At 34.5% G+C, this 13,294-nt stretch overlaps 1 protein-coding gene across 1 annotated transcript in view; it reads left to right on the top strand.

Annotated features, from left to right (window-relative positions):
• Window positions 1-684: 684 nt before the first annotated feature.
• Window positions 685-13,294, top strand: part of NOVA1 (NOVA alternative splicing regulator 1) — a 165,540-nt gene continuing 152,930 nt past the window's right edge. Inside the window, exons 1-2 of the mRNA XM_007949249.2 lie at window positions 685-820; window positions 2,550-2,693. Of these exons, the coding sequence (XP_007947440.1) occupies window positions 685-820; window positions 2,550-2,693 (280 nt within the window). The remainder of the gene's footprint in view (window positions 821-2,549; window positions 2,694-13,294) is intronic.

Below are 13,294 nucleotides of genomic sequence, written 5' to 3'. Positions count from 1 at the left end.
CCCTCCCCGCCAGCCCCCCCCCACCACAAGCGGGAGAAATAATGAGCGAAACCGGGCGGCAGCAGCAGCAGCGCCGAGCAGCCCAGGCAACGGCAGAACCGCTCCGGCAGCGGCGGCGGCGGCAGCACCAGCAGCGGGAGCGAGCGCAGCGCTAGCGCGGCGCGGGGATCGCCGCGTTCCTTCCCGGCTTCTGCCCTCCGCCGCTGGCTCCTCTCTCCGCATCCACCTCCTTCCCCTCCTCCTGCTCATTCACTCTTTCCCTCACGCTCCCCTCCTCCTCGGCTTCTCCCCGCGCCCCGCCAGCCCTCGCGCTCTCCCACTCCCTCAGCCCGTCCTCCCCGCTCCCCTCCTCCCGCTCATTCACTCGCCCCTCTCCCTTCTCCACTCTCTCCCCCTCTCTCCTTTCTTCTCCTTCTTTCACCCTCCGTCTCTCACACCCCCTCCATTCCCCTGTCTCCTTTCTGACACTGCACTGCAGCTGCTCCTCAGCCCTGCCCCCTCCCCAGTGAGAACAAACCAGCAACATTGCTTTTTTTTCCTAAAGAGATTTCTATTGATCCGATTAAAAAACAAACAAACCTTAAGAAACCCCAAACGCAAAAAAAAAAAAAAAAAGAAAGAAAAAGAAAAAGCCAAAACAAAAGGGAGAACCTTCTCCCCGTAGCAGCGGCAGGAACTGCAAACATGATGGCGGCAGCTCCCATCCAGCAGAACGGGACCCACACTGGGGTTCCCATAGACCTGGACCCGCCGGACTCGCGGAAAAGGCCGCTGGAAGCCCCCCCTGAAGCCGGCAGCACCAAGAGGACCAATACGGGCGGTGGGTATCGCTTCCACCTCCCCGCTGGCCCCATCCCCCGCCGCCCGCCCCTGCCTCCCTCCCTCCCGCAGCCCTCCCTCCCGCGGCCGGGACACCTCCAGCCCGGACCCGGCGGCTTCTAAGTCCCGGCCCCGCGCCCCCTCCCCTGCACCTGCCCCGCGCCTGGCGGTTCCCAACACATTTCCATTTCTGTGTTTATCATTCATCAAAATGGCGACCGGTTTTTCGGACTAGTTCTATATTTCTACTTAATCAGTCGAGAGGCTGACAATTTAAATATCCGACACCTGGGCAAGGGGATCTGCTGAGGAGGAGGAGGAGGAGGGGATGACCCCCCGAGTGAGGTGATGGCCGCCCGAAGATGCGCGCTGCATTTAACAGTCTGATAAAATAAATAAATAAATGGCACTTGGGTAGCGGATTGCAAATGATTGGGGCACCGGAGAGTTTTCCTCTCTCCATCCCCTTGCTCTGGGCCACAAGTAGTATGCAAAACCTTGATGAAGTGCATGCTGTTACCGCACTTACAGTGCCGGTGCAAATATTTCATTGATTTGTCTTCAGGGCTGTGCATACGAGGGTGGGGGTGTCTGGTACGGTGACTTGTTAGTTAACATCCTGCGCTTCCTTGGAAGATGAGTTATAACGGGACCAGTATCGCTACTTCATTTGTACTGGAGTCATCTTAACAATGCACCCAATGCATCGAGGCAGAGGTGAATTTATCTCCAGCATGTACATTAGAGACGGATGGGGGTCTGGTAAATGGCACACCTACAAAATTTGGGACATTCATTCACATAAGAAAGCTGGATTTACCGGGATGTTTCGTATTTAAGACACGATCAGGTTGAAGGAAATTAAAGTTTATGGAACTGGCTTTATTTTTCTAAAACATTTCATTTTCCTTTTTCTTGATCCATCTACCCCTTCTCCGTTTTAAAAATCGTGTTTTTATTTTAAAGAAATAACATTATCCAGTAGTCACCGTTAAGTGTATTTAATGTAAAAGACTCCTAAGCTTTTTAATATTAGCAAAAAATCTTCTTAAAGTCCTATAATTAACGAGCTTAACTAGATCCTGATAGCCTAAGAAGTACTAAAGAAATACACCAAGATTACTTAGATTTGTCAGTTCACATCACATTGAGTTATTTCCTGGCACTTACTGAAGGGTTGGAATACACTCCTATGGTTTGGGTGGATTATTTGGAAGGGGAATGATTGTTTTTGCATACTTTAAGTAGGATATAGGCAATGGCTAATTGTAGTCCTTATATGTTTGTTAATGACAAATAGCCCATCACTATATTCAGCCAGTCCTAGTTGGATTTTTCCTTTTTTTATATTTTAAGTGAAGATTTGTCATCATATGAATCTCTGAAGTTTTGTTATTTCATTTTACCATAGTAACCACAGATAAAATTGGAAGACTTCCATGTTTGGAATAACTGGAATTTAGTCTTCAGTTTCTACAGTGCTGCAAAATAATAGAACATGTTCAGATTTTAATTCCAAGTTTGAAAGTATAAATCCTACAAAACAGGAAACATTTTGTACATATTTATTTTTAAGTGTAATTGGCTTATTCTTAATTTTTTTTAACCCCTCGTTCTCCACAGCTATCTGCCCAATCCTTTAATTACTGTTTTGCCACTCTTGAGGGTGGAGAAGGGGTAAAAAGTTTGAAATATCATGTTAACCAAGTATATTTCTTTGCATTTTTCAGAAGACGGCCAGTATTTTCTAAAGGTTCTCATACCTAGTTATGCTGCTGGATCTATAATTGGGAAGGGAGGACAGACAATTGTTCAATTGCAAAAAGAAACTGGAGCCACCATCAAGCTGTCTAAGTCCAAAGATTTTTACCCAGGTAGGTGCAATGGTGAAGATTGTTTGATGAATCCCAAAGGAAAGACAGAAGACCTATGTATGTTATGTGCTGTGTTGAAAGAAATTTTTTAACAATTTTAGAGCCTTTATTTATGTATTTGCTTTATTAGAGGATATGATGGGAACGATTTCAGAATATTTCTATTGTTGATTATGTCTAGTTTCTCTAATTGATATATTATTGTGATTTAGACCAATTGCAAGATTACTCTTTTGGGTATTTCTAAATACTTTCCTATTTAGGGGGGAATAAACCTCCGAAATTTAAAGATAGAAACCTGGACAGCTATCATTAGGAAATAGGATTCCTCTGAAGTTTTCAGACATCATTGTAATGCCAATTAGTCTAGAGTGAATTCAGAAAAGGGGGGGCAGGGAGACTTTCTTAAAGAATGGACCATTTACTTCTAAATCCATTATGTACCTCTTTCTGCTTCATTGCTTTGTTTGTTGGCCCTGGAGTGAAGTGAAAAGGACAAGTGCTGCCTCTTCAAATTTTTTAAATCTTGCATTTTTAGTGTAATTGTGACAAGGAAATCGAGTATGTTATTATATAAGAAGTAAAATAATGCTTCACAGTTTGTGTTCCTTAAGAGCTGTATTTGATTAAAGTATGTTACCAGTTTGTGTGGAATATGGCAAGTTTCATAAGCGGTGTTATTTTTTGTTGTTACTTTCCAGTGTGCTTTTTTATATCAAGTGTTAAACAGCTCTGCATGTCCCTCTTTTTTTAATTATTTTTTATGATTTTGCTTCTCAATATATGGATTTTAAGTTTAATGCAAAAACATCCATAATTGAACAGTGTATCTCCTAGATAAAGTATACTCATTTGTTTTTACTTAGAGCTAGCATTTTGCCAGTTTGGGGGCTTCTTTATCTTTATGGCCAAGGAAAAAAAGGGGACCAATACAACTCATTTTTTTTTTTCTGAAGGAAAAGAAAAACTGATTTGCTTTCAATGATCTATTTCAGTAAGAGTTCTTTAATACAGCAAAGACATCTGGCACGAATGGAAGCAGAACATTTGGAGGATTTCTTATTCAGAGTCAATTGCTTGGTGGTACAAATGTACCATTTTGCTAGATAAGGAGGTTTTAGAATTGTTGAAACTGTCATTTGGTTGTATGAATTAACTGCTGCATTTTGGTGAACATTAACTTCATTAAACTGAAGTATCAAATATGATGCCCCTCAAGTTTGTTTTCTGTAAGTGTAGTTTTGCAGATGGCTTTTCTTGTCTTTGAAACTTTCTTTATGTATTAAGAAAGTTTGCTAACATATTCACATTCGTGTGTTTAAAAGGTATATTATGATGAAAAAAATCAATGCGCAATTGTGAAAACCCTTAGTACAAATAAAAGAACTCAAAAGAGCTTGATTGCAGAATTAATAACATGATAGTTCTAGGAAAAGAGCTGCACTGGTAAATTAAATTCACTGTCAATAGATGAAAATGAAATAGCTTTTTTGCATTATACATGAGGTGGTATCAGATGTGCAGGGATGTTACAGAAAATTGATGTTTATCAAGGATATTCCAAATAGTAAATTAAATGCTTTTTCATCTGAATGTAGTTTATTTTCAGTGGGTTGGAAGGGGTGCATAGAGAATTAGATCTTTTGTTTTTAGTCCACTTAGTTGTGCATTTTTTGCTTATTACGTTGAAATTGCTTATTTTATTTATAGTTCTGAGCTATGTTATTCATATAGAGTGAGAATATCTGTTGAAAAAACTGGATAGCTGGAATGAGTTGAATAAAATTTTGTGTGTCTAGTGACGTAACCTGATCAAGTGTGAATGAAATGTCGGATAAAAGAAGGCTTATACTCTGCCTGTAACAGGTGGAGACCAATCACATACTATGAAATCAATTTTGAGGATAAAAAAGCCTTGTCATTTGTAAGAAGCTTTAAGAACTCTGAACAGTTAGTATTAAAATGGGATTTCAACAAGGTTGTTACCTATTTGGACAGATGGATCTCTCATCTTCTGATGGACTTAATAGTCTTTCTGTTCACAGTTGACCACAAGCCTGTGGAATTACCTAAGGTCCTGATGTTAATATAGCAACCTCTTAGCTCCTTTCAACTTCTTTAATTTATATATACATAAGGATACTTACCTTGCACATCTCAGACAAGCTAAAATATAAAGCTGTTACTTATATTGCCAACATATAAGGTATATCTTGTAGAATTATGCAATAATTCAGAAACCCATTTTTGTGTGTTTCATGTATGTGTGAATATGTGTGTGTATGATTTTTATGTTCTATTAGAATGAATATGCCTGATGTTTATTCCATGAAACATTTTTCTGTTTGGTAAGAGAATATATTAGGAAAAGATGTATTTTAATTGTGTAACTTAAAAGATATATCTCAAATTACATAAGTTTTGAAGCAAAATAGATCTGAGGTTGTGATTGTAGGTTTTGTTTGAAAACAGGTCATTATCTTTAGAATGTAACTATGTTTATAAGATTTAGTTAAAATACTAGTGCATTTGTGAAAAACTTTCTTCAGTGGATAGTACAGATTTTAGACACACTTTGGGGCATTTTAATAAATTTCAACTCCAATGATACATGTATTGTTTTATTATAGTCAGTATAACATCTTCATATTTATCGTATCTGTTTTTCGTTTTCCTTTTATTCTTGATCAGGTTACGTTTTTAAATATCTTAAGCAACATTGTTTTTCTGAGTAATTTTTAAAAAATATTTAATGTTTAAACGAAGAACACATTCCATAGTAATTAGTATGAATTTAGAATTCATACAATTGGATATTGCATTGTGCTTTTCAACATGTCATATATTAAGGAAGTAATTTTGGGAAATTGTGTGATGAGGAATTGTAAAGTGCATTTTCCAATAACTATAATGGGAATAAAACAAACTGCAAGTTGATTTATTTTATTTTTTGCTGTGCTGTATAATTCATTAATCTCTTTTGTTTATATAAATCTTAAAGAATACTGATTTATTACTGGTTTAGGACTCTGTCTTTTTACTTACATGGTTAAAGCAGCCTAATTTGATTTCTTAATGTAAACCCTTTTTATAATTAAGTTACCTAAAGTTTTTGCCTAGTAGTTATAGCAGATTTCTAATGTCGGGGAATATATTACTGTATGTGTTTTCAGAATGGTGATAGTGTTCTTTTATTATTTTATTTGACATCTGAAGATATGTTCAGTTTTCCATGATAAACAGATTGTTTTTATATTTTAAAGTGATCTAATGAATGATTCAGGTAGATAACTGGAAGAACTTACTGGATATATTATTGCTTGGGAATAGTAAAAGATGTATGCAATAAATATTTTCCTGTCTTAGATTTAAGAACAGTTCATAGTATACCTGCTTTTATTTCATTATTATATGACACTGGAGATGCTCATTATATCAGTCCAAGAGAAATCCTTCACTATAATCTTGGCATATGTTTGTGTGCATTTTGTGTTACACTGTTTCCATGTTTGTGATTATGAAAATTGATCACATTTGATATAAATTACTTCGTATTAGAATACTTAAGTTAAAATTGGAAATTACAGTTTCTAGATTCATTTTATCTTCATTTTATCAGTAGCCAACTTGGGGTGATGCATGTTTTTCTTTAAGTCACAAGCCATTTATATATCAAATATTTAAAAAATTATGAAAAAGCAGAGTGTAAGTGAATTTTTCTTTTGGTGAAGAAAATACCCTGTACTGCCTTTATTTGGATACAGGGAAAATTCAGTGGCACATGTGGCCTTTAGGGTTGAGATTGTAGAAAAATAATCATAACCATCAGAGGAGTTAATGGAATTTAAGACAAATGGCTTTATTTTTGGTTTGTTTTAACTGTTGACAGTAGAGTGGTAGCATAATGTGAATACTTCTGTTATAGCTTCTAAAAGTTTTAGTTTTTAGTATATACTTTGTCTCAAATACAAAGTATCTCAAAAATTTGAAGTACACTTTAATGCAAAGTTATATGAAAATTGATTTGTAACAGGTAGAAAATAAGGTAGTATAATTTTCAACATTGTTGAATATGAAATAGGGTAAATATCAATTACTCTGGTAGCATAGTGGCTAAGGCACTTGACTGCTAACCAGAAGGCTGGCGGTTCAACCCCACCAGCCACTCCTCGGAAGGAAGGTTGGGCAATCCTACTTCCGTAGTGATACTGCCTCGGAAACCCAAGGAGGGGTCGCTCTGAGTCGGGGCCGACTCGATGGCAAATAACAACAACAACAACATACACATAACAACAACAACAACATACATTTCATTGTAGTATGTGGTCAGAGGGTCGTTGACACATTTTTAGTGTTTTTCCTTAAATCTTAAAATTATATTTATATTTGACATGCTCCCTGTCTCGGGCTACTTTATATGTTGTCTCTTTATTTTCTCAGTTGAAAGAAGAACCATAATCTTTCACTTAGCTCTGAAAATACCCTTTTTAAAAATGATTTATTTTAATACTGTATTTTCTTATTTTAAGCAATAGGCAGTCTTAATGTATAAAGGAATGTCATTGGCATAACACGGCCTATACTAACATTGCAGTTTCAGAAAAATGTCATATTTGTACTTAATTCATACATACAAGTGTTTTGTGACATGAGACTTTTAGAATGACTGGATTAGCATTAACAATCTTAGCTGTTCATTTTATTTGATTGTACTGTTTTATTCTGATGTTATGTCTTTTATCATTGATTTAATGTCTTATTAAACATCATTAGTTTTTATGATACAATAACACTCTGAAATTCACTCTCTGAAAGCCTCTGGATTTTGGGAAAAAGTGCTCATTTAAAACTTGTGACATCATAAGGCAATGCTGCTAACAAAATTGCCTTATGAATATTCCCCCCAGAGGATTTCAGGAATAATTTAAAAATAGTGAACACAGTTGGTGATGAAATAGTTCAGTATTTCTGTGTTCAAGATGTTTCATATCATATGCCAACAGGAAAAACAATCTATGTCTTGGGAACACTGGGGAGTATGTGATATCACTGAAAACCCAACCAGCATACCATCAATCAAAAAAACAAGAAAAAACCTCATGTGTATTTTATGGTTTACTTTTCTGTGTTCTGGTTTGTGAGAATTTTTTTAAAGTTATTAAATGATGCAAATAACTTGTATTCATTTATTGAACACTTACTATGTCACCTGTTAACTAAAATTCAGCACCTGATGACAATATTTCTTTTCACCATGAACTTTAGCCATAGTTTTTTCCATTTTAGGAGAGCCACACACAACTTTTATGAGCAAGTGTAGCTTTGCGAAGTAAAGTTGGAGGGATGATGATAGGAGGTTTGTGCTTGATTGCCATCTCATTTCCATCTTTGGATGCAGCTCTAGCATAAAGTTAAACAACATCTGCAGAGGTCTGACTGACAAACATCTCTCTGGGACTCATCATTGCAGCCCGCAGCAGGTGCATTCAGCTTTGCAGTCTTTTCTAAAAAGAGGTTAGTTTGTTCTAACATTTATCAGTAGACCACTGGGAGCAAGTGACTAGAGAGAAGTTGGTTGTCACTTGTCCAGTGCTGTAATACTACAGGTAATTGGACTGGACTGGTGGGAACTGCAGCAGTGTGCGTCTCACATTGCATTGCAGCTGCTATGGAGCTTAATTAACCTGACCCTCAGAGACGAAAAGTGTTATGGTCTAAAATGCAACATGCAAGAAGTGAAGCTGTGCTTTTCAGTACTTTCTGATGCTTGAGTTGGCGAAGTTTCCATTTCCTTCATCTTATTTTCAAAAGAGAAGGCATCAACTATTCCATATTTGTAATCTGAAAATATTTACAACTGAAATGATTTTCCTTGAATCTGATAAAATCCACATAAAAAAGGGGAAGGGGCCTTTAGGAATGTAAATTTTTAAAATAACCTTAAGTTAGAAGTTTTTAAATTTCTCTATCCCTCAAGCACATTTTCAAAGCATGCGTGATTTGAAATAAATAAATATACATTATAATTTTTTTTCATTATCTTAAATTAACATGTATGTATTTATTTTCATAGGTGAAGTAGCTCATGTAAACTTAAGGCGTGTCTCTTTAGCACATTGCAGGGGAGCTTTGGCAAGCAAACTTTACTAAATGCTTTGAAGTGTTTCAACAATCTGGACACATATAGAATATTAGAAATATTTTAAAATGTTTCAACTTAATACAGGTGTGCTGTTAAAATGATTCTTTCCCATCTTTTATTACGAATAAAATTTAATTAGTTAAATACTCAAAGAAGTAATCTGTCACTTATTTCTATTGTTTTTGATGTCTTCTTAATCTATCTGAAGTACTGACACATAGTGTGCTTCCATGATATGTTTAGAAGTTTCTTCTGTGTCCTATTACTATTCTTGTCTAATATAGGTCTCTCTTATCACAGTCCTATTTATTTGTGACCCTCAAGTTGAAAACAATTCCAAACGCAAAATGTCCTTAACCTAAATCTAGTGAGACGATAGAGTATTTTAAAATATTATGAAATTTTAGAAAATCATTTGGAGTCTTTCTGAAGCAATTTTATAGTTTTGATACTTATATTAACTGTACTAATTTGATTTTTTTTTTTTTTTTTTTGCTTTTCATTGAATATAACTTGTCAATTACCCTAGCGTAATTAAGCTTTGGATTTTACATTGATCTTCTTTGTAATATTTTTTGTAAGCTATAGACTTCTCCTGAAGGAATTTTTGTCAGTATTGCCAATAACTGTTTCTGAAGATTCTTTTGTGAGAATAAATATTTTTAATTTAATTGTGAATCGTTTGTAATTTATTGGCATTACAGTAATTAAAGGAACTGACATTAAAATAGTATCTCCAGAGGTAAAGAGAATCATTTCCACAAGTTTAAACATACATCATTTCATTTTTCAATCTAAATTTTTCATTTTTGATATGGTAGGCTATTGTTTTCTTAGTAGTTCTCAGCAACACAAAAGAGAATACTGTGAAATTTCACTTACACTGCACTATAATTTTAAAATTTTTGATGAAACACTGAATAAGAGTAAACATTTTAAAGACAACAAAGTAAAAAAAAATGCCATGTACACTTAAAAACTTTCAGATATTTTCTCATCCGCTAAGCTGTAAACCTCTGTATGGTACCTTTTTTCATGACAAATCTTGATCATGCAAACACATGGTATCTGCTCTCCATCACTGATCTTTTGCTGCTTCCTGCAGGGCCTGTCATAGCATCGTTGACAGGATCAGATGAAAAGTGAAATCAGTATCTTGAGTTTTTTAACAACAAAATGATTCAGGTAAGATTATTTGGTGTGGAAAGTAAAATACTTTTGACCATTCTTAAACAAATTCTCTTTAATAATTTACATTTAAAATTGATATTATATTTTTTCTTTTTAATTTCAAGACCTGTTTTACATCTTACTGATGTTCAGTATATTTGAATTTCTAAAGAATTTTGTTCTGAACTCAGTGATTTTAAAATTTTTAGACTATAGTGCTTTTTACTTTGCTTATGAAACTAAGCATACTTTTTGAAGTTGGAAGCAATAACTTTTCTCTGTTTTAAAGATTTTTGACAACAATTATTCATTGAAGGCTCCATAATTCTATTTGTAGGGAAAATTTTTGAGGAATGAACTAATTTTAATTAAATAAAAAGTTCAAATCTTGCATTCCCCCTAGAATATAATAAATACTCACTCTCAGTTTATTTAGTTAAAAAATCATTTTGATGTTATAGTAAAAGTTTGTCTTCATTTAAATTGTTAATAATTTGCTGCTCTAGGAATTAGATTATGTAATTACTCTATTTTAAGAGCCAGTAATTTTTTGGGAAAAGCAATTGAAAGACTAGTGTAGTATATTTTATTAGCACAGAATGATAGGGAATGCAGTGCATGTTTTTCTTTTATGTTACTAAATATTTTAGAAGGATTACAGTTTTTCAGTTTTGATAATTTTTAGTCTTGAATTCATGTTTCTGAAGGAGTTGTTGGAAGCAAGTGAACTCTTGTTCGGTTTCTTAAGAAAGTTGACAAAGTACTTTTTTTTTAAACCTAGTTTTATTCTTTAGTGTGAGACTTGTCTGGAAACTTTTCTCTTGCTAATTATTATTAGTGTTTATCCCCATCTTCCTATGAGTGCATTGCAGCTATTTGATCATTATCATGACGTAAAATTATTACAAAGCATCTTTGTTTCAAAAAGTATGGACAGGTCTTTCTTTACCTTGAAAAGCTGAGCAATTATTGTTAATGTCTCCTAAGTTACATTTTAAATATTTTATATTATATGGCATCTCTGTCAGAAGGCTAATGACAACATTTAGGAGTAGCAGAGTTTCTGTTTAAAAGAAATGGAGAATTCATAGAATTGTGGAACTTAATAGATGAAAGGAAAGGAGCTTTGTATGATCTCAGCAGGAACTTTAACAGTTGAGAAAACCAGCATATCAAGAGATTAATGGTTTATACAAGTTTTTCTAATATCAATACTTGTCCTGTAACTTTTAAATGTTTTCTGGATTTGTGATAAAATTGTGATAGGTACGTCGTTCTCTTTGTTTTGCTGTACATTTCCTTTTCTTTTTTTTTCCTTTGGATAAAAGGAGATAAGTCTTCAACATCACCTCTCTCCCCTAGTTTTAAAATAAATATGCTTTCTTTGTTATAATTATTTTATCTTTTTTTTGGTAATAAGATGAAAGCACAATAGCTATTTTCAGTAATCTTTATCACTTGATTTGCTACACTGAAGGGCCAAAGACAGCGTGCTTCAGAAATTGCCGCACATTAAAAAAAAAAAAAAAGATGTGACAGATTATACTGCCTAGAACGTAGTCTGGACATTTTCTGGTTTCCTATAATTATATAGTATGAAAATAGCTATGTTTTCAGGGTGATTTGATTTCTGCAACAGTGTTACTTTTCTTCATTTAGAATAAATATGTATATGTATGTGCATATATATGTTTGTATGTATTCAGTTTTTAGTTCAACAGACTTGATCTTGATTAAAAAAAAATAGAGGCTTGAAAAGTCATTTTATTTTCAAGGATATATTTATTTTCCATATCTTTATGGCTTTTATAAAAACTTACCTAAGTATTACATATTTGGCTTTAAAAGAATACAGCAATTGGTTTAAAAGGGGCGATTTACTATGATTTTAAAAAAATAAGTAAATCTTTTATATAACAGCTACTAACTTTAGAATGTCTCTATGTTGTGTTTTCTGTCTATCTGTTTCATTAAATTTGTGTACTTCTCAGTTAATTAGAATTCTGATGTTGTTTTTATGGCCTTATAGGTTTATGGGCTATTTTCCAACATAGTTTTAAATAACGTGATTTTAAAGGCTTTTGTTTTCTTCTACAGCTTTTCTTAGTTTAACTAAAACAAACAGAAAAAAATTATAATCATCTTTACTCACATCAATTGAGTTATTGGATGAATTTCCCTTAGTGTAGGCAAATTAACGTCATCCTTCTTGCCTGTTGCAGTATGTTCAGTATACAGCCCAATGCTTTATATAGGTGCCACTGGAAATTTAAACGACAGTAAAAGTGAATGAATGAATGACTTGAGGTTTTGTCTGTGAAATGCCCATGTAATATCAGTGAATGTAGAAGGCAATTCATCTTTAGTTATTCATTACGTTTTTGTTTTATCTTTTAACGATGAAAAAACTTTTTAAACGTTTATTTTCAACTGTCTTAAATATAAGTTGATAAGATCATATATTCACTTTTTTTTTAACTTTTTATTGCACTTTGGGTAAAAATTTACAGAGCAAATTAGATTTCCATTCAACAGTTTATACGCATATTTGCTTCATGACACTGGTTGCAATCCCCTCATTGTAACAGTGCACGTCAGTATATTTTTAGTTTACTTCCATGAGTTAAGTGCATGTGTGTACAATCTGTATTTTTGGATAGGTGAAGTAATGAGTTCAAAAATTCAAATAAACAAAAAGTGGCTGTACAGTGAGTGGTAGGGTAGGTATGGGCCAGGTGTTAGAAAGAATGTCAGGGGAATTTTATTTTCTACTTAAAGCATATTGCCCTATATGAGGAAAAGTGGAAGTCAGTATTATGGAGAGTACTTCAAAACCATCATGAAAATGAAGACCATTTTAAAATACTCTCACCTGAGCAACATGAACTTAATTAAGATTTTGTTGTTGTCAGGTGCTGTTGAGTTGGTTCTGACTCATAGTGACTCTCTGTACAACAGAGCCAAACACTGCCCAATCCTATGCCATCCTCACAACACTTGCTGTGTTTGAGTTCATTGTTGCAGTTATTGATAAAATAATTAAAAGTACCTACATTATAAGATTTTACACCTCAGTCACATTATAGTTATATATGGCTACATGTACAATATGGGATTGTCTACTCCTGACTCTTCTTCAGATTTCTTGAAAACCAAAGATGATTAACTATTAAAATAAAGTAACATTAAAAATATATGTTGCCTAGCTCTGGTAGCATAGTGGCTAAGTCAGTTGCCTGCTAACAAGACGGCTGGCGGTTCAAACCCACCAGCCACTCCTCGGAAGGAA

This window comes from Orycteropus afer, unplaced genomic scaffold (genome assembly GCF_000298275.1).
Source record: "Orycteropus afer afer isolate SDZICR_OR568_19922 unplaced genomic scaffold, OryAfe1.0 scaffold00243, whole genome shotgun sequence".
Classification (NCBI taxonomy): domain Eukaryota; kingdom Metazoa; phylum Chordata; class Mammalia; order Tubulidentata; family Orycteropodidae; genus Orycteropus; species Orycteropus afer.
This window is presented reverse-complemented; position numbering and strand designations above follow the sequence as displayed.